The sequence below is a fragment of the Ahaetulla prasina genome, chromosome 4 (assembly GCF_028640845.1).
Source record: "Ahaetulla prasina isolate Xishuangbanna chromosome 4, ASM2864084v1, whole genome shotgun sequence".
Lineage (NCBI taxonomy): Eukaryota > Metazoa > Chordata > Lepidosauria > Squamata > Colubridae > Ahaetulla > Ahaetulla prasina.
This window is the reverse complement of record NC_080542.1, coordinates 45,617,029-45,638,205: the sequence shown is the minus strand read 5'-3', so window position 1 is coordinate 45,638,205 and position 21,177 is coordinate 45,617,029. Positions and strand designations below refer to the sequence as shown.

Below are 21,177 nucleotides of genomic sequence, written 5' to 3'. Positions count from 1 at the left end.
TGGCCTGTGTCTTTTAAATGAGGATGAACTGCTGAATCTAACTCCAGGTGACCTTAACGACCTGCTTAAAATGACCAGCTGTCTGCAAGAGTATAAATCCTTCCATTCCCCACCATCCAGTTAGAGCTGAAGAAGCTTCTTAGATGAGAGGTGAAATATCTTCAAAGAAAAATCAGAAAGTCTAGTTGCCTCTTGAAAAAAAGCACCTTTGGGATTTCCAGAATATAATTAACTGATTGTGAATAATAGAATACGTTATATCATTTTAAAAGCTTGAACATCACTCTTAAGCTCTAAGCAAAGCATATATATCTAGAAACATCCTCAATGCAATATAAATCATAAAATGAAATTTGTAAATTTGTAAATCTCAATAAATTCAGTCCATATTATTAAGTCTACTCTGCTTTAGAAGTCCTGTGAAATTACAAATATAGACTTTGCAGTCCTATTGATCATTGGCTGTATTTTATTAATAAATTTACGCAGAGAGGTATTTAAATTTTGCATGTGATAGAATCTATATATTGAATTATAATTGAAGAATTGTGTCCAGTTTGAATTAAATTCTGTGTCACATTTACTTTTGTGATACACAATTATTTTAGTCATTGAGGCACACTCCTACAGTTAATTAACCATTGAAGGACTGTTGAAGCATCCAGTCCTAGCATCTCCTTTGGTTCATTTGGTATATCACTGATTTCAAAGACTTATTTAGCATATCTGCTCATCTAAGGACCTTGTTACAAATCACACCAAAAACAGTCCTGGAGATTGGAAAAAACAGATTATAAATCACTAAAATGCTGCTTTTTGTTCTCAGTTTAGAAGATCTTTCCAAAAGACTAATGCATTAATAGTTTCTGAAGAGTTCCAGTAAAATTAACAGGTTCATTTTTCTGTCTTTCCGGACATCTATCATCCACCACACTAAAAAGAGCAAAATTCTGGAAACTGAAGACAGATGGGGCAAGTGCACCAAGGGAGCTGAGGCTGCAATTCCAACAGGCAGTAGTGCAAATTACAGGTGTATAAAACTGGACCAAACAGAGGAATTTTCTTAATAGTGTAGCCATGTAAATAAAGGTGAAACATGTGCCTTCCAGTTCTACAGTCTAGACTGACTCCCCCCAAATTAGTGAATGTCAGTTTTCCTGAACTTTAGTTTTTATAATCTCCAGCTAGTAACAAGAAGGCTAAATTCCAGATGAGTAGAGGATACCAGACTGAGAGATGTTTCCATAGATTCAGCTCCGCAAGTAGGCATACAATCCATCCTGATGTGTCAGGTGAGAAGCTGGGCTTATATGATAGTTCTCTCTCAAGCATTTTGAATGAGTCTCCTACTAGTATTTTGAATTCCTCTGGTTGACATTTCTGTTTGCCCCTGTGTATGCACTCTGTTCTTAGATTGCTCTGTCATTTATTATTATTACATTAAATAATTTTTAAAAATTATTATTTATTGAAGGAAAAGAGGAGAGTAACACTAAATGTGTCTGTAAGCAAGAGGTAGAATTACACATAGACAATTTCCTGCTCTACTTTTTCTAAGGTCTTTTTGCTTCTTTTTCTGTTCCCTGGTGCCTTGCTTCATGTTTTCAGCAGGTCTCGGTGACATCACACAGCAGCTGAATCAGAGTGAGCTAGCGGTCTTACTGAACTTGTTGCAGAGCCAGACAGACCTAAGTGTTCCACAGATGGCCCAGCTACTCAACATTCATTCAAACCCTGAGATGCAGCAACAGCTAGAGGCCCTTAACCAATCTATCAATGCACTCAATGAAGCCACCACCACTCAGCAAGTGCAGGATTCCCAGAAAGTGCCTGAAGCGGAAACATCTGTTGAAGAACCACCCCCACCAGGCCATCCCTCTGAGGAACAACCCACTCCTGAAGCAACAGGCACTCAGGGTGACATGCAAAGCGTTCTGGCAGTTTTGCTGAGCCAGCTAATTAAAACCCAAGAGCCTGCAACAAATACAGAGCAGAATAGCAGTGACAAGAACAGCGATCTACGGGGGCCACGGAAAACCCCCACTTTGCCTCAGGAGGAAACTGCAGGTAAATAAATTGAGACACCCCCTTTCTCCTAGGACTTAAGGGGGAAAGATTATATGGGTCTTTCCATGTGGTAAATAAAAAACTCTTTGAATATTCTTTAACCAAGCCTGGTAGTCGTCTCTGAGTGTGTGTGGAATCTGGCGACAGTTTTGGGTTCCTGAAAATACTCATCATAAGACCTTGAGCGAGTTGTGTACTCAGCCCTAGCTTCTCGTGAAAAAATTTTCAGGATGTAAGGCTGGGAAGTCTTGGCATGCACCTTGTTAAATTGAGAAGTGATTGCTCAGATACTCTCTCATGTCAGGTTTCATGCACATGGAAGCTAGCATGGTACTGAGAAGACTAGATCCTAGTCCTCCTCATTACTGCCCTAGCTTTGTGCTTAGAAACCTTACATCTAGTTTTTAGAATATTAGAAGAATAAAACCTATAATTAATGTTATTCTAATTAAATCTTTAAGTCCTTTATGAAGGTGAACTTAAAATAGTTGCTGATCTGTGCTGAGGAAAGGAGATCAAAAGAAGTCTGTTCTACATATGAGAGGACACAGATTCTCCCACTGAGGCCTGCCCCATCATCTCACCCTTCCTATGAAAGAAACTACCACAGTCTAAACTGAAGTAGAAAGGCCAGATGCTTATTCTGAACTAGGCTAATATTGGTGGAGAGGGTCCATTCTTATCAGCTTCAATGGTTTGGGATATCTGAGGTAACTATGGGGAGAATCCCTACATTTTACCAAAATGGAAATGAGCAGCATTTTGCTTGGTCTCTTGTACAATTGGATCATTATACATTTCTTCTTTGGGGTATTCCATGTGGGTTTTGATTGTGGGAAGGGCTATTGTATATTCTATATGGATTTTTGTTGTTTATATGATATTCTTCATAGTGAAAATAATATTTTCATTTGTTTAAAGGAGTATATTTAACTATTTTATTTTCAGAGATAGCATTTGAAAATACGTGGGCCATGACTGCTGAAATTAAAGAAGATGAAGGAGGGATTCAGCACCATTTTTTCTGGGGGGGGGGATGGGGGGGACGACAACTTCAGTACCCTGCCTAGATCTTTGTAACTTAACAATCAGATGTATAATAAACAGTAAAAAACAGAAATGATTATCTTTTACATGGGTCCCAGAATTTAGATAAGTTTGATGCAGAAATTTGTTTTGTTTTGTTTTACCTCTTTAAGAAAAAGTTTGAAAGCACACACAGCTATTACCCTGACTGGCAGTGGCTCTCAAAGATCTCAGAACGAGAATTTTTGAGTCCTGCAGTATGCAATCCTTTTTATGTCTGATAATCTGGAAGTTATTTTATTCAAAGAATGTTCTCTTCCCTAAATTTGCCCACTTCCTTTATATCTGTCTCTGAAATGTTTAATGTTTGTTCACATGTACTTATGAGATGGTGTTTAAAAGAAGTAACCATTCCACAGCCTGTCCTCACATTCTCCCACCAGAGAAGAGACCCCCTGAGCCTCCTGGACCATCACCGCTGCCACCATCCAATCTGGCTGAAGAGAACAACTCTAATGCATCTCAGGAGTTGAATCCGGCTATGACAGCCGCTCTCCTCCAACTTTTATCCCAGCAAGAGGCAGGGCTGCTGAGCCACCCAAAGCAGGAACCCCAAGTTGGGAAGCCCTCCTCGGAATACACCAAGTCACAAACTTCATCCAGGACTTACAGCACCGACGGGCCCGAGGGCTGCAACTTTGATGTTGATGAAAGAAATTCCATCCAGACTTTAACAGAGACATCATCCCCAACCGCGGGGAAAAATAGGACCTTCCTGGGTTCCACAAGCCACATCAGGGAGTCCAGCAGTTACCAGAGCACAGGATCAGTTCAGTTCCCTGGGGACCAGGACCTCCGTTTCGCCCAAGTTCCTTTAGCGATACAGTCTGCCGTTGGGCAGTCCTTCATCAAAACTGAGGGGAGTAACAATACACTGGTACACTCAGAGGCCAAAATTCATAACTACAATGAGGTGGGAGTAACAAATTCGAGTGACACAGGAACAAGCCACACGTGGGGAAACCCTGCCCAGTCCACTGCATACGGGAAAGCATTTCGTGGGCAGAATAGAGTACCTCCAAGAGGAGGAAGAGGGGCACCTTATTAAAATGATTAAAAGGTGGCATGAGGGGAGTAGTGTTTACTTTCTTATTCTCTTAACCTCAGAGCAACTAGTTTGATGGGCAAACCATTGACCACCTACTATAGAAATGGTTGATACTTTCCCCCCTTTTGCTCACTGGGCTGCTCTGTTTCTTTCCCCTCAGGGCTTTAGAGTGAAAATTCTTTAGCCTTTTTGTGACATCATTCCATCCCCCAAAATCTACTGATTTGGGTTTGATGTGATGAGTTTTGCTACATTGACAAGCGTGTGGTGGGGAGGGAGAGGGAAAAGACGGTAAGATTTCTTAGGTAAAAGAATAAATTGGATTCTTTGAATTGAATGTTCTTGTATGACTTGAGCTATTTCTGACAGCCCACTGAAGATCTGGATGAGTTGAATCAGTGTCTTGGTCTATCTTTTTTGCAGAATGAAGTCTTAGAATGAGCTGTACTATTTCAAATAGCAGGTGGAGAAATCCACACATGGAGTAAGAGACAGAAATGTTCCCTCTTGTAGGTAGAAAATTGAGCATATTATGGAGAGAGAGAATAGCCCAGCATCCCCTTGGCTGTATTAATCTTCTTTCTAAAGCCAAGACTGCACCTTTCTCGGAAGAAGAATGCTTGAAAAGTGCAGTTTAGCACCATTAGTCACTCGGTCAGCTCATTCTACGGCTCATGTAGATCTAATCTCAGTATTGCAAAGTCCATACATGTTTTGTTTTTCCCTTGCCTTCTTGAGTTTCAAGATTTGTCAGATGGTGCCTACATGCCTTTTATACTGAATTAGAAAAAAATGTTTATGTTATGTAAGTCTTGGGATATTTTCCCTCTTAGTTACTGTTTCTTTCTGTGAAAAGGCAGGAGGCTACATTCTTCCAAGGGTAAGCTGTTCCCTGGTTTACTGTGAAAAGCCCTGTGCTGTTATACTCACTTCCAAACCTTAGCTGAACTAAGTTTCTGTAGTGAGTCCATTGAGTAGTGGATGGAATGATTTTTTTAAATTTTCTCTCTTAAGAATGGCAAGTGTCTTTTTGTTGAAGTTCATACAGCCTGAGTGAATGGCTAAAATAAAATAAAAACCAAAAACTTTGTAATTCTTAAATTCTTGGGGTGGAGGGTATTTAATACTAAAATGAAGGAAACTTGAATAGGTTTATTTTTTTCTCAGTCTTTAAAAGATAAGTGTTGATATCTCTTATATGATAAAACACTGTTTTCAGTGTTTGAGAAGACTTTTTGGAACATTCCTCAATAAAATGAGGGTACTTACTCTTATTTTTAACTCTATTTTTATTTTTTTTTGCTTTAGTAGTTTCACTCATACTGATTAATTTTCAATTTCAATTTTTTTTTATTCCTCTCCCCCATGTAGATTTTTGTAAAAAATTACACTGGAAACTATAATGCTCCAAGATTTCAAAATGCAGAATTATGGAAAGATATAATTTCTTAGTAACATAGCTCCACTTCCTCCCACTTCCAATTCTTTGAAATGAGGGTTTTCAAAGAAGCATGTTAGAAATTGAAAGGCACAGCAAATTTTGATAGTTGCTATAGATCATTCATTTAAAAAAACTGCTTTCATATTATAGAGAAGAAAAACTGCAATATTTGGGGAAGCACATTGCTGCTGAATATACCTTAAATATGATGAGGGAGTGATTCCATAATTGAAATTGAAACAAAGGGATGAGAGGGAATCATTTAGTATAGTAATGTGCCACCTTATATTATATTAGAAAAATACTGTTTTCTTTGTTCTGCAAAGTGTAGAAAGTTTGCAAAATTCCAAGTGTAAATTTTGTGTGTACTTTTAAATCTTCAGTTCATACTTAATGTGCAAAAAAAAAAAAAGTATTATATGTGCAGAATATGGTAAATAAAAGGGAGGGTTTTCTCTCTCTGATCCCCCCTTCTTTATTATGCATTTTTCTTGATGTTTTTTTACGTTAGCAAGCTTAAGCTGTCCTGGTATCCCAATTATGCCTTTGCTGTTCTCCATCCTTCCATATTCTTTCTATCCTTTCTTTTGTCTAAAGACAGAGTTATCATTTAGCCATATGGCCATTCATTTTTTCTTGTATTCACCTGAAAGAATTTGAGCATCACAAATTCAATCACCTGCTTCAAGGTTTTTTCCCTACCATTGGACATGAAAGGCCAGATTAGGGACAGATTGTCACGGAGAAAATCTGTGTCGTGATTTAGAATTGATATCAACTTGAAGGCATGTAATCAAACTCTACAACCAGAATTACGCAGCATTTTGGATTCCAAAAGAAGTAGGTGCTTCAGAAAAATCCCCCCCCCCCCCCAAAGATCTTGCAGTTGTCCTCTAGAATTACTGGTACTCTGTGATCCTGGGAAAAATGTATTTGGTTTAAGGAATGTTGCCATGTATGCACACTTAGCGCATTTCAAAGCACTTTTAAAAAACTTTTGAATTAGAAGCATAGCACAACCACCATAGAAAATTAACTTCAAGTGAAGAATTTGCTGTTGCAAATTGATTTGGAAGATATTTTTTATTGTTTTAAAAAGGAGTCTTTTCAGCTCCCTTTTTTTTTTCATGCTTTGTCATATGCAGAACAGGCGTACAGGGTTTGCAGAATACCAGTATCTAGTTTGGTACATTGAATGAAGTAAGGAATTGCTTTGAATTTTAGTATAGTTAAAGATACATTGGGAGGGAATTGAGAAAATGATTACTCTAATTCCTGAATTCTCAACAACTATCTTACCAGTTTTTATATACATGGTTGCCTTGGTTTTTTTTTTTTATAAACACATGGTTGCCTTGTTCATTTTTAAAATCTTCCATAATTGAACCGTATTAAGATTTCTGAATTAGCGCTCTTCAGCAGAGCTGTAAATTGAGTTCACCCTGGACCATTACTTTATTCCTCACCCCACCTTCTCCTTTCTGTAGGATGGTGTCCTGATCTTGATTGCCATGGTTTCTTTTAAGGAGTACTCTGTATTCTTAAGGAATTATAATATCCAATTAACTTGGGTGAAACTGCAGAAACTTTTTTTTAAAAGGTTACTAAGTGCTAAGAGGTAGAAGAAGATATAAATACCATTTATTTATATCAGAAGATATAAATAGGCCTACTTTGGAGGGGGAAAAAGGGTCAGTTTTAAATATTTGATTAGCATAAATCCCTAATTTGGAATTTCAGGTGCTTTCCTGTTACAGGTAGCCCTTGACTTATGACCACAATGGAGCCCAAAATGTCTGTTGCTAAGTGAGAGTTGTTAAGTGAATTTTGCATCATTTTATGACCTTTCTTGCCACAGTTGTTAACTATAACAATGCAGTTGTTACATTAGTAACATGGTTGCTAAGTGACTCTGGCTTTGCCATTGATTTTACTTGTCAGAAGGTCACAAAGGATAATCACGTGACCCCGGAACATTGCAACCATCATAAATACAAGCTAAGTTGCCAAGCGTCTGAATTTTGATCGCATGATTATAAGGATGCTGCAACGGTCATAATTTTGAGAAACGGTCATAAGTCACTTTTTTCAGTGCCGTTGTCACTTCAAATGGTCATTAAATGAACTGTTGTAAGTCAAGGACTACCTGTACTTCCTTGCAAATAATTACTTGCATATATGAAGTAGCCATCACATACTAAGTGCCTTCATTCTTTGGATTTAATACTTTTCAAAATAGTTGGAAAACTGACACATACATACCTTTTGACAAAAGAATATGGCAGAATACCTCTAATAAAATAGTGATTGTATTTATCAAAGCTGGAGTTTTCTTGTCTGTTACAACTTCAGAAGTACAGTACTCCTGTAACAGAACATTAGCTTCTCTTGTCAAGTACATTAACAATAGCACTTTCAGGGATCATTGTAAAACTACTTACTTGCAACATTTTCTACAACCCTTCACCCCACAAAAGAAAAAAAATTAGTGATTCATCATGCTAATGTTTAAGACCATATCTATTTTTAGTGTTGGAAAAATGCAACGAAAATGAGTTGCTGCCTGTAAATTCCAATGTATGAAGATGAGAGTACTTCTATCTGGCAAATTTATTCAAAGTTCAGATCAGTGATGTCAGGGCAAGTCTTCCCTAAAGGTCAGTCAGTTCACTGATCTTTCCTATGCAATATGTAGATATAGTACAGGCAAATAATAGATTGTTTTCCAACTGTGCAAAGCAAATGCAAGACACAGACCTGGACAATATCAAGTGTGAACAGCACCTGAGATCTTAAAAATATATTGTGCTCATCTGAGAAAGGGCTGCTCAAGGATGCAAAATGAGGGGAAAACAAAAATGAAATATCAGTGTTAGTGGTACTGGTTTGTGCCTCTGTCCTGTAAGGTGGTCATTATTCTATTTGTAAATCTTCATGGTCCATCATTTACCCGTAACTCCTATTATTGCAGTGCAAGAAATACATAACAAAAAGCTATAACTTCAAGAATAAAGAATGCAAAGTGAGAAATTGCAAGCTACATCGAGGCCTTGATCCTGTTTAAATAGTCCAGTGGTGGTTGATTAATTGCCTGTACAGTTTCAATATTATAAAGCATCGCTGCAACTCATGCACAAGAGCTGTTTGTGTGCTGTATAATTATAAAAATTCTGCACCGAAAAAAGATAATCCAGATTAGTCTAAACCATATGGTTGAAACAGTGCTGGCATATTTTACTTTTCATCAGTTTCAATTGTATGGTTTCTATTTTGCTAGTCAGAAGAGCAAAGGACAGGGCATTAGTTCCCCTTGCTAATTAGTCAAATTTTTCTTCAAAAACCCTTGTCTCTTTTGAAATGTTGTCAAGCTATGGCCATCTCTCATATATCTAAAATCATTATTTTAAATATATTATTTTAAAATCATTATTGTAAATCAAAAGAGGAGAAAGATACAATGGAGGTGGGCAGATTTACATAGAGCAGTTCTGTCTGTATTCACTTCAAAATATCTTGCCTGTACAAATGCAGGCTGCTTTTATTTGTTCAGAATTCACAAATTCCATCAGTTTTGACAGTTTCCAATTTATACAGGTAGTCCTCAACTTATGACCAAAATTGAGCCCAAGTTTCCTTAGCTAAGCAAGACATTTGTTAAGTGAATTTTGCCCCTTTGTACGCCCTTTTTTGCCACAATTGTTAAATGAATCACTGCATTAAGCAAATTTGCTTTCCCATTGACTTTGCTTGTAAGAAAATCATAAAAAAGTGATGACATACGCCCAGGACACTGTAACTCATAAATACATGCTAATTACCAACCATCCGAACTTTGATCACATGGGCACAGGGATACTGCAGTAGTTGAAAATGTGAAAAAAGGACAAAAGTCACTTTTTCAGGGCCACTGTAACTTCAAACTGTCATTAAAAGAATGGTTCTAACTTGAGGACTATCTGTACAGCACAATCATGTATGTATTTGGACAGAAACCACATTGAGTTTAATAGAATTCCAGCCTTTGATCTGCAGGTTTGTGAATTGCAATTAGCATTTTAGTAGCAGTTAATACACACAAAACTAATTCACAATATTTAAGTGTCTCCATTGAAATATTGAAACAGAATATTCAGAAAATTGAAATGCAGGCTAATGTAGCTATTTGAATATATGGTACTTCTTTTTGTGGCTGCATATGTTCAAATAGCTAGATTAGGAATCTGCATTTTTAATTATGGAAAAATAGTTTCAAGAAGCCTCAAATCTGTATTCATGATTTTAATTCCAGGGAAAGCCTTTCCTGTAACTTTCACATCTTATTTCTCAACAATGATACTCAGTTGCTGGTGCCACAACATCCTGCTGTTGCTGCTTCAATATTGGGTCATTGTGCCTATTAGTATATATTTCATAAGCAAATTTAATTCAAATTTCCTGCTATCAAATTTGTGCTTCCTTTTTATAGCCTTCCTTGATTTAGTGTAAGGAAAGCTATATGTTCTACATTTTGGTATGATATACTTTTCTGCATGGTCTTCCTTTAAACAATATTTTACTTTTAAGGCTCAGATTTCCATGATACACACCACATGCTCATGTGCACACACATTTGTATATATGCATATCTCTATGTAGATATACACACATACAAATGTAAATGTAAATAGCAGAATGTCTTTGGCCTTTTCTATTTTATGTAGAATTATTTTTACAGGAAATTGGAAATATAGGGAGTAATGTATTTCCAATAGAAGAAAATATATTGGTAGCTTGCGGTTGAACTGTGGAGTCCAAACTGCTCTGAGTTTGGTTGCTTGCTTGCAAACATTCCATTACCCAACTAGGTAACATCAGTGCACATCATCAAAGCATTGGTGATATTACTTATCAGGTAATGAAGCACCTGCAAGAAAGCAACCAAGCTCAGAGAGCATCAAGATCTCCATAGTAATGAAGTCAGCACTTTAACTTTCCATGCATTTAGCTGACATAAATGAATTATTTGTCATTTATAGATTTGAACTGCAAAACTAATATAGCTGTAATGAAACCATAGAGCACACTAACAATATGAGACATCAAATAACAAAAGATTCCTCTTTTGTTCCTCTTTTTAAATACGCATTACAACATTAATTACATATAGACTTCTTCTCCTGTTTGGTAGAATGTCTATCCAACTCCCTCTAAGAAGATTGCTTCTGTCTTTCTTGTCTTTGCTACATAGGTGTATGTGATTGTTTCTTCTCACAAGACTAGAATAGTTCATTTCTCCATGATATAAACATGGGGGAAAGTAGGACCTATTTGGTGGTAGTGATAAAGACAGTAGTATGTATTCTTGTGTTTGTGCTATGAGGTCATTTTTCCTGCACTGTGCTATAGTGACAGACTACACTCATAAACTTAATTGTGCAGGGGGAAATCCACATTTCCATACAGAACAGGCCCCAGTTTTAAATAACAAACAGGCTCACCTCAACAATCTATCATATTTGGATGAAAAAACATGTTTATTTGGTCAGCTTCCATCTTGACAGCTATACCTAAAGCACTTTGCTCCAAATCTTGTATACTTCGTATTTTGGGAGCATCAGTTCAATAATTTCCAACTAGAATTGGATTGTTGTTATGAGAGATATAACCCATCGTATCTGAAGGGCATCAGGCTAGGGAATGCTATCCTAAGTCCAAAGAACAATCTTCCCCATCACTCAAGCAAACTGGTTCACCTCCAGTAATTAAAATATGAAGATAAGCACAATCCCTTAAAGACACATGACCATATAAGGCATAATTTGTTCAACAGAAATTGCTTTTAGGTTTAAAGATACACATACACACACACCCACACACCCACACACCACCTTTAAGAAGGCTAACCAGATTTATAGGTGGGCCTAATGATCATATGCCCCTTTGTTCCACTTACCATTTTTAAGGCACAATTCTGTTAACAGTCCTAATAGATCTCAGTTACTGGACCAGTTCACACAAGTGTATTGTTTGAGAGTTGTATACTTAGTGCTGCCAGTACACAAGGACTAACTTCACTAACAAGTATGAAATTGTTATTACATACTTGTGCCAACTTATTTGCACATCTAAATTAGGCAAACCTGGGACCTTCCAGTGCCAAATTCCATGTATGATTCAGCCAACCTATGGCACCTTAAGTTTTCTATAGACATAGAATTTGCAGGGATTTAGTTCAGAATGCTTTGCCATTAGAATTCAAACACTTGTAGCTGATGTTTGACTGCAAACTGTGATGATGTATAAATTTGAATGTTTGTAGAAGTTTTAAAACAGTTCTGATCTATGCAGTAGAAAATTATTTACAGTATCACAGCTCTATAAAAGTATTTGTGTTTCTAATTTTTTTTAATGATACAAGATAACGGCATTATTTCAGTAATAGATTCTGCAGTCATTTAAGGTTTGCTTGTAGTGTTCTTGTGCTCACAATTGGCTAACAAATGTCCAGCTGACTGGGAGGTGGAGCCTTGGAGCAAGGGGTGGAGCATGCTAGCATAGAAAAAAAATGACCTGGCTTTTTTTGAGCCAAATATAAAAATATTAATATGGTCCTTGGTTTTGACCCCTTACTCTGAGATTTCCCTTAGAGACCAGGGAAGGAGGCTCAGATCTTGAAATTTCTGACCAGACCCTGAAGGCTGAGAGAACACAGCTTGTGGAAGGCCTCCAAGTGAGTTTTTGGTTAACTTTGCCTGAAATTGGAACTAGGCTGAGCAAATGGGTGGGAGGATGGCTGGCTCCTAAATCATGCTTTTAATCATTATGCTACATGAGTTCTCTTGACTGCATCTATCTGAATTAAGATGCTTTAATAACAACAACAAAAATTATTTTTCCCAACTACAGGTTAAATTCTGGATATTGGTTAAAAGAGGTCTACTTTCAGCCCAGGAAACAGCCGAGGAAGCATACTCTTCAGGGAGAGGAGAACCAAAGTTTGTAAGTAATTGCATTGCATAAGATGTTATCTCCAATATATTGCTTTTCAATATTATCTGCAGTGATTACTGCATTAGCTCCACATCAGTGAGATTTTATTTTTCTGCCTTGCCACACTTTCTGGATTATTGATAGCATTCTGGTATAGAAATGTCCCCTAGTGGAATCAATAATTGTAGGTCAAGCCATTGAGGCAAGCTATGCAGTGTGTAGGGAAGTTGCCAGTTATGTGTAATCGTAAGTTCAGAACAAAGACAATCGGTGGCAGCTTAGAGTGAAGTTTTACAGAAGTCAATATATATGATTAATATAATATTTTTATACCATATATAGTATCTACAGGGGCAGAAAATAAATCTAGAGATTCTGCCAGGTTTTTTTTTAATAATGCTTTTAGCATCAGCCACATATTGAACAAAATAAGAGTGCATCACAGTGTTTTTCTGCAATTCCATGATATCTCTCCCAAATTAACATATTTTGAACTGGGTTGTTCTTTGAAACTAGTGAAGGGTCATGATTAAGAAATGGAGCTATGAGCATGAGATTTTGTTTCTGCCATAAACTTGTTGAATAACCCACGACAGTAATCAGTCTTCATTTCTTATTATCTCATCTATAGTAAAACAAACATCTTTGTCAAGTCACAATTTTTATTTTTATTTTTTTAATTATTTCAGTGGTGTACTGGTGGCTATGTCAGGGATTCCCCGTAATATTCAAGTGCAACATGCATCATCAATGCAGATGAACACCCATAGTAAAAATTAAGTAACTTAGTGATATAAAATATGATCTTAATGGATCATTCATACAATATTGCACTCATCGCCTACAAACAAACCTCCCCATAATAATATAGTTTTCCTGGTTTTGGCTCTGTGAACTGAACCGTTACGATTTCATCTCACATATACCAGGATCCTATAGTTCAGTGGTCACCAACCAGTGGTCTGTGGACCACTGGTGGTCTGTGAGAAAATTTTGGTGGTATGCAAAAAAATTATTTGCATTTTTTATATTGCACTAAATACTACTTATCTTTTAAAAAAAATCATATTAGTGGTCCTCGGGATTTAAAATTATGAATTTAGTGGTCCCTGAGGTCCGAAAGGTTGGGGCCCCTGCTATAGTTTGTTTAGCAACCTAATTTTAAAACAACTAAGCCTAAATAGATTTGATAAATTCCATCAGTGATTTTTAGGAAGATATATCATAGTGTCAGTGGCAGGAAAAGCAACATTTTACAAAAGAAAGAGCAAGAGTACCTCAGCCCTGCCCCTGCATTTGGCCTTCCAGAGGTTGCAGAAATACCATGTTCTAATTCCCAATCTAAATAATATTATTCAAAGCATATTGAAGTCCAGTGTGAGGAATGTGTTTAGGCAGATTGAGGCATGCGAAGATGTCATGCATTCCAGACATTTCTCAGTTGGCTTCAGTGTTTCCATTGGAACGGAATAGGTCTGCCTGATAGAAGAGGGTGTTTTGAAGGAATAGTGCTTAGTGTTGGAGCCATTTCTGCATTCTTCAGAGAAGAGAAGTAGTAAATAACCTGATGTCTTGTGGTTGTTTTGAACTGCAATCCTCAGAAACCCTTACCACGCCGGCTGGGGCTAATAGTCCACATTTGAACAACTCCATGTTGGTCAATAGAGCTAGCGAAATGAAATTAAAGCAGATATTTAGAGCTTCAGGACTTCTCTCAATGCACTAATTGGTTTTTCCTTCTTCCTTCCTTCCTTCCTTCCTTCCTTCCTTCCTTCCTTCCTTCCTTCCTTCCTTCCTTCCTTCCTTCCTTCCTTCCTTCCTTCCTTCCTTTGTCTTTTGTAAATTATTTATTGGACTTTTAAAAGAAAATACCTAAATAAGTACAAAAAACAATATGAAAAAAGATTAAAAGAAAGTAATACAAATAAATAAACCAGGGATTTTAAAATATCATTAAAGTTATAACTTTCTACTATCCTATTGATTAGTTGTAAATAGTTAAATATATTTTAAATATTATATCATATCAAAGATTAGCAGTCATTATTAAACTTAAACTGCAAAAAAATATCAAGAGCCACAATCAACACAATATAAATTATAGAACAAAATTATTTTTAATTGTAATTTTAATATGGGTTTTATGTCGGTCTATGACCGTTTTAATTGATTCGGCCTACTAAATATTTGTTTTTAATTCTTTTTTAAATTTGTTAATTGTATTTTGTGTTTTAATATGGCTGTAAACCGCCCTGAGTCCTTCGGGAGAAGGGCGGTATAGAAATTAAATTATAAATAAATAAATAAATAAAATATATATTGTAATGAATTCAGTCTATATTACTAAAACTTTATTTTGATTTAGCTATCTCATAAAACTGAAATATAGATATTATGCACAAGTCCAATCTTTTATATTGTGCCAATTTATGTATTAAATTATAATCTAAGAATGGTTTCCAGTTTGAGCTGAAATCTCTTGTCAAATTTACTTTTAAGGTATGAATATATTCTAGACATTGAAACTTATTTTCACAATTTAGCCATTTTGGAAGGGATCAGGTTAACTTTTCAGTACAAAACACATAGTAATGTAGTATCCTTGTAGCAATTATCACACATAAAGACAATTCAGTGAGAATGTATATAGTTTGATAAAATTTGGCATAAGAATATAAAAAGTTGAAATGGGAATTCAGTTTTTAAATTTTACTTCATTCTAGTATGAATTGTTTTCCAGAATTGTTGAGCTTAATGTTGTTATCATCAGTTCTGAATAACTACTCATTCCATTTCCATCAAGTTTTAAAATAATGAATTGTTCCTTTTAGTAATCAAACTGGGTAATACATTCACAATAACTCACTTTATATCAGTTCTCTCTGAAAACATTTTTGTGGTAAATTCACTCTCTTCTTCCATTGAAAATCCAGTGGTTGCATCTCTATTACTGCATCCATTTAAATATAGTCTTCGGCTTGTTCAGATCCTGAGTCAAACTGCATCAGAACTCTATAAATATAATTCAATAAATGTTCTGAGTTATGTACTAGAGATTTTTCAAATTTAATCAACTTTTTCAGTATTCCCCTCTACCTTTTTTAATACTCTGCTGCCTATTTGGAAGTACTAACATGGATCGGGTAAACTAGGCCATTGTGAATGAGTTTTGGATGATTTTAATAATTAAATCTTGCAATGTGAACAAATGATTAGCTCTCTGCTGAACAATTGTTTTGGACCTTCATCTTAATAAAATTCATATGTAATAATGATAGAAATGGGAAGATATTCTGGACTGATCCTTTTTCTGTTGTTTCTTTTTATTCTAATACATTACTTATTACATGATCACTTATAGATTTTTTTCAGTTTATGTCTAGTAGAGATATTCATGCAAACCATTTGAAAGTCCTGTCTCCTCTATAGATGTAACTGAGTGATCAAGAGATACAGGTCTCTCTTAAAACTATCTTAACCTGCTAGTATTGTAATACAATTTAAAGTTTGCAGCCATTAATCCACCTCAATCTTTGGAGTCCTACAGAATTTTGAATTTAATTTATTGGCACATATGTAGTTCAGTATATCTGCCAATCATTTAATATTATCAATATGTACTAGAACTATCAGAAAAAGAAATTTAAGTGTTGGTAAATATTCATTTTGATTACTATAGTTCTACTTAGCCTAGTGAAATCTATTTTTCCCATCTGGAGATACGTCTTGTATTTTTTCTAATGCTGTAGGTAGTTATTTTTATACAAATCCTGATTTTTGGTCATACAAAGTCCAAAGTCCTGTTAAACATTGTTTAACAGCAATGTTAAAGCTCGCTTCTATTTTCTTCCTCTGCTAAATTTCATGTCAGCATTTGAGTTTTTTTCTTTATTAGACCCATAAACTGACATAAGCCCATATTGCTATATACATTTCATTAAGAGGACTAAGGAGTATTTTGCTTTGGTAATTGTAAATGTAATTTTGTCATCATGTAATTTCAATGAATGTTTTTGAGTTGCTAATTTAAAATTTTAGGAGTTTTCCTGATGTTTGGTATTTTCTTTGCTAATGTTTCTAATGCTGATAAAAATAAGGAGGGGGAAAAAGGGGCAACCGTGTCTTGTTCCCTTTGATGTGTTGCCTTGTTGTGTTAAAAGTTGTTTATTATTATTTTGGCTATCTGTTGTTTTGTAAATGTTGCACATCCATTTGTTAAAATGAATGCCCTAATCCAGGACTAGCTTTTTCCGCGTGTAGTGAATCGATATCTAACACATACATACATAGACAAACACACATGCACACAGTATATACCCGTGATGGCGAATCTATGGCACACGTGCTGAACGTGGCATGCAGAGCCATTTTTCCAGGCATGTGAACTGTAGCCTAACTCATCTGCAGCTGCACATACACACACGCCCCAGCTGGTGTTTGGGCCTCTGGTGCACATGCGCGCAATTCAGGAGATCCAACTGGTCTTCGGAGCTCTCCTGTGCATGTGTTCATGTTTGCACCTGCATGTGAAAGTACCGGTATGCACCATGCACATGCGCAGATGGCGTTCACGTGTGCACATTACGCATGCAAAAACCATGTACATGTGCAGATTGTGCACGCAGCGCATGGTGGGGCACACATGTGAAAGCTGTGCGCATGCATAGATGGTGTGGTTACACATGCAGTGTATGGGGAGGAGTCGCACATTAGCGTGAATGGCACGCATGTGCGCAAAGCGCGCTGAGCAGATACCTGTTTGGCACTTGGTGAGTAAAAGGTTCGCTAACACTAGTATATACATACACATGTATACATATTATTAGTTACAAAAATTAGTTCTCAGCAATTCATTTGACACTGGCTCTAATTCATTATATAATTTGATGTCACTTGTTTTAACAAACAATAACAGAATTGATTCTTGAAAAGCACATTGTCAAGCATAAAAGAATGTCAACACAACAAACATAATAAACTTTAAAAATAAATATTTAAATATTAGGTTTAAAAGCATAAGTTTTAAAAATCAAAAATAGTTATGTTCAATTCTTATTTTTAAATACAAGATACAGCATATTGTTCATATTACAGGTATGCCTCCACTTCCAACCATTTGTTTATTGACTGTTCAAAGTGACAATAGCACTGAAAAAAGGGACTTATAATTGGTTTCCACACAACTGTTGCAGCATCCCCATAGTCATGTGATCAACATTCTGGTGCTTGGCAACTGGCATGTATTTGTGACAATTGTGCTGTCCCAGGGTTATGAGGCCACTGTTTGTATCCTTCCCAGGCAGCTTCCAATAAGCAAAGACGATGAGGAAAGCCATATTTGCTTAATAATGGCATGATTCACTTTAATAACTAAAATGATTTAACAACTTTAAAAAAGTTTGTAAAATGGGGCACAACTGCCTTGCTTAGCAATGGAAATTTTGAGCAGAGATGTGGTTTTTGTTTTTTTTAATAAACAATATAAAGTCTCCATAATAATTTTAAAATTATATATGCTTTGTCATCCCAAATCCAAGGAAAAAAGCAATAAATTTATTATAAACCAATCAAAATATTAATGCAATATCAAACATTATATTTAGCTGACAATGAGATGGAATTTTTCCTGATTATCTTATTGCCAATTGCATCTAAAAACTATTGATACTGCATGGTTTGTAGGCTCTGTTGGGTTTTCTGATGTTTTTCCACAGCAGGAAGACCCTTTTCATCCCAATTACTAAAAAACATCAGTGGGACATGGCCAACATCTAGACTAGACAAGACTAGGTAGGCTAAGTGGATGGAAGAACTTTTCATAGGAATACAGTATGTTTGTTTTAAGTTTTATGTTTGTAATCCCTGCATTCTTGCTGAACCGTTTTTGAGTTGTATTTTTTGATTGAAACATGCTTTTTGAGTTGTATTTTTGATTAAAGCATGCTGTGTTTTATTCAATGGTCCTTAACACCCACCATTTTTGTCTTGGAAAGACATGGGAGAAGACAGGATGGGGTGGGAAGGAATGAAAATCTAAACTGATTTTCATTTAACAGAATTCCCTTTTCAACAATTTAAACTTCATTTTAAGATTTACAACCATGATAGCTAAGGAAAAAACTCTGGTGTCCCCCTTCCTTTGATACCCTAAGCACCTGCTTATTTAATAGTTAATCCAGGGCTACATTTTTTTTCTGGAATATTTTCCTCCTTATCTTCTGGCCAAAATCAACTTATTTGCAATCTGATTTTTTTGTATGGCTTTTCTCCCCACATCAAATTAGATCTTATTCAAAGGTGGTATTCAGCAGGTTCTGACCAGTTCTGGAGAACTGGTAGCGGAAATTTTGAATAGTTCGGAGAACTAGTAAATACTACCTCTGACTGGCCCCACCCCCATCTATCTTCTGCCTCCCAAGTCCCAGCTGATCGGGAGGAAATGAGGATTTTGCAGTATCCTTCCCCTGGCACACCCACCATGCCAAGCCAAGCCACGCCCACCAAGCCACGCCCACAAAATCGGTAGTAAAATTTTTTGAATTCCACCACTGGTCTTATTCTATTCAGTTTTCAGAATTATTTGGTTGACAAATGCATGGATAGACAGAATCTTAAGTTTCTTTGTGTACATTCTGCTCTAACTTTCTTGTTAATGATGGACACTAGATGGCACTCTAATCAAAGACAAAAAAGGATGCAGATGATTTTTTTTTTTCCTCCCAGTTCACCCCATGAAAACGCCATGTGTCTGTGTGTGTGTGTTTTTGTGTATATGAGAGAAACAGAGTTTATGCATGTCTGTGGAATGATACTCGTTCTCATCAAGCTTTTTATATAAGGAGCGCTACAGTGTAGACAGAGGAAGGAAAGAGTAAAACCAGTTTTATCATTGCGTTGTCTACCTTTTATTCAAAATAAGTCACAATAGTTCAGGGATGGGGTGTTGAAATAAAATATCCAAATCATTTCTGCATTCCCTGCTGCCATTCACATATGCCCCAAATCCACCCAAATTAACACAGCTCTGTTAAGTCAGATCAGAACCACATCCATAATATATACTTCTGTCCTAAATACAATTAGAGAGTCAATATAATAGAGGAGATACAGAGGGAGCTTATTGGACAGTGGGATTACAGATAGACCTTCCTTAATGATGCCCTTAGTTAGCAACCATTCATAGTCTGAACAGTGATGAAACGGTAACCATTACCAGTCCTTGTCTTTATGACCTCCAAAGGCCTTAAATCAAAGAAAACCCCAAGTAAAAAATCATTAAAAAAAGTCATGGATTCATTTTTCAAATGCTTAGCTTAACAATCAAGTTGTTGGTCACAGTTAGGGTGACAAAATGAGGACTACCTATGTAGGTGGCAATGTTATTACCATTGAAGTTATTAAAAGTCACTAAAAGAGTGATGTATTTTTTTGCATAGAAGCAAAAATGACTTCATTAGATGGTTCACTTGAATCAATGATTTATAGGTAGCAATGATAGAGTTAGGTCTGAACTGATGAATCAGTGATGTTCCTTTGAGTCGTCTTTGTCAATCCAGATTCTCTCAGCTCTCTGTATCAGTAAAATATTTGCCTATTTGTGCAGGTCAGGACTGTGAAACTTGTAGGATTCCAGTTATTCTTTGAACTCCATCTCCCTTTAGCTGTAACCATAGTAGTTTTATTTGTTAGATTTATATTCTGGTTTTTGATCCAGAAGTCCAAGAGACTTCATTTTGACAACTGCCATTAGATGGCATGGCCTGGGATAGAACTGGATTTTTTTTCTTTTTAAAAATAATTTTAGTAATTTTTTTTTTTACAATAATAAAAGACAAACATGCAGTGTATATTTGTAGAAAAGAAAAAGAGTAAAGAAAAATATAAAACAAGTGAAAAAAGAAAGTAAATAAAAACATATAAAGAAACAACTCCTAATCTTCTTTATAGCAGTTACAAGCAAATTTATCATTTATCCTACCTCTTTAAGATTGCATCATAATTCTCTTCTTTCCATATTCTGCCTTTTCCGAGTGAATTTTCCATGAGTCTCTGAATTCTATGCAAGAATTTAATATCACTGTGTCATCATGCATTGTGACCATAGTTGATGAAAGCTGTCACAAATTGTGAAGAGAGACAATCTTTAGAAAGACATAATTTATATCACTGATAGTTCTGTTCTTTGTCCTCACCTTAAGACTTGGGGACATTTATCAGCAGTGATGCTGGTAGTAATTGCTTACAATTGCATACAATGTTGGCGTTATACAGCTGAAGATCTTTAAATATTGTCATGCTGTGTTTCTTAATCTGCTAGCTGTTTCAGAATGGCCATCATTCTGTTTTAACTTGGTTTGTTATTAATAGTTTTATTAATAATTTTTATTCATTTAAAAATGGTTTCTTTGAAGGAAGAGAAATACTTAAAATTTAAAAAATGAACTGATAATTTATATTTCTGAGGTGATAAAAGAGAGAAATGCTGTATAAATTAAACATAAAAGTACACTACATAAGTAAAGATAAGACTGAACAACAACAAATACTGTAGAAAATATTGTGCAAT

General features: G+C 35.9%; 1 protein-coding gene across 15 annotated transcripts in view; it reads left to right on the top strand.

Moving 5' to 3' along the window:
- Positions 1-21,177, top strand: part of CDK12 (cyclin dependent kinase 12) — a 105,789-nt gene that overhangs the window by 30,682 nt on the left and 53,930 nt on the right. For 6 of the 15 annotated variants that reach the window (XM_058181115.1, XM_058181113.1, XM_058181114.1 and 3 more), the window contains exons 13-16: positions 1,185-1,292; positions 1,612-2,067; positions 12,269-12,351; positions 12,528-12,620. In XM_058181115.1, coding sequence (XP_058037098.1) covers positions 1,185-1,292; positions 1,612-2,067; positions 12,269-12,351; positions 12,528-12,620 — 740 coding nt within the window. Of the gene's footprint in view, positions 1-1,184; positions 1,293-1,608; positions 2,068-3,512; positions 5,295-12,268; positions 12,352-12,527; positions 12,621-21,177 lie in introns of those variants that run through there. The other 9 variants (XM_058181117.1, XM_058181109.1, XM_058181104.1 and 6 more) reach the window with 6 other exon arrangements.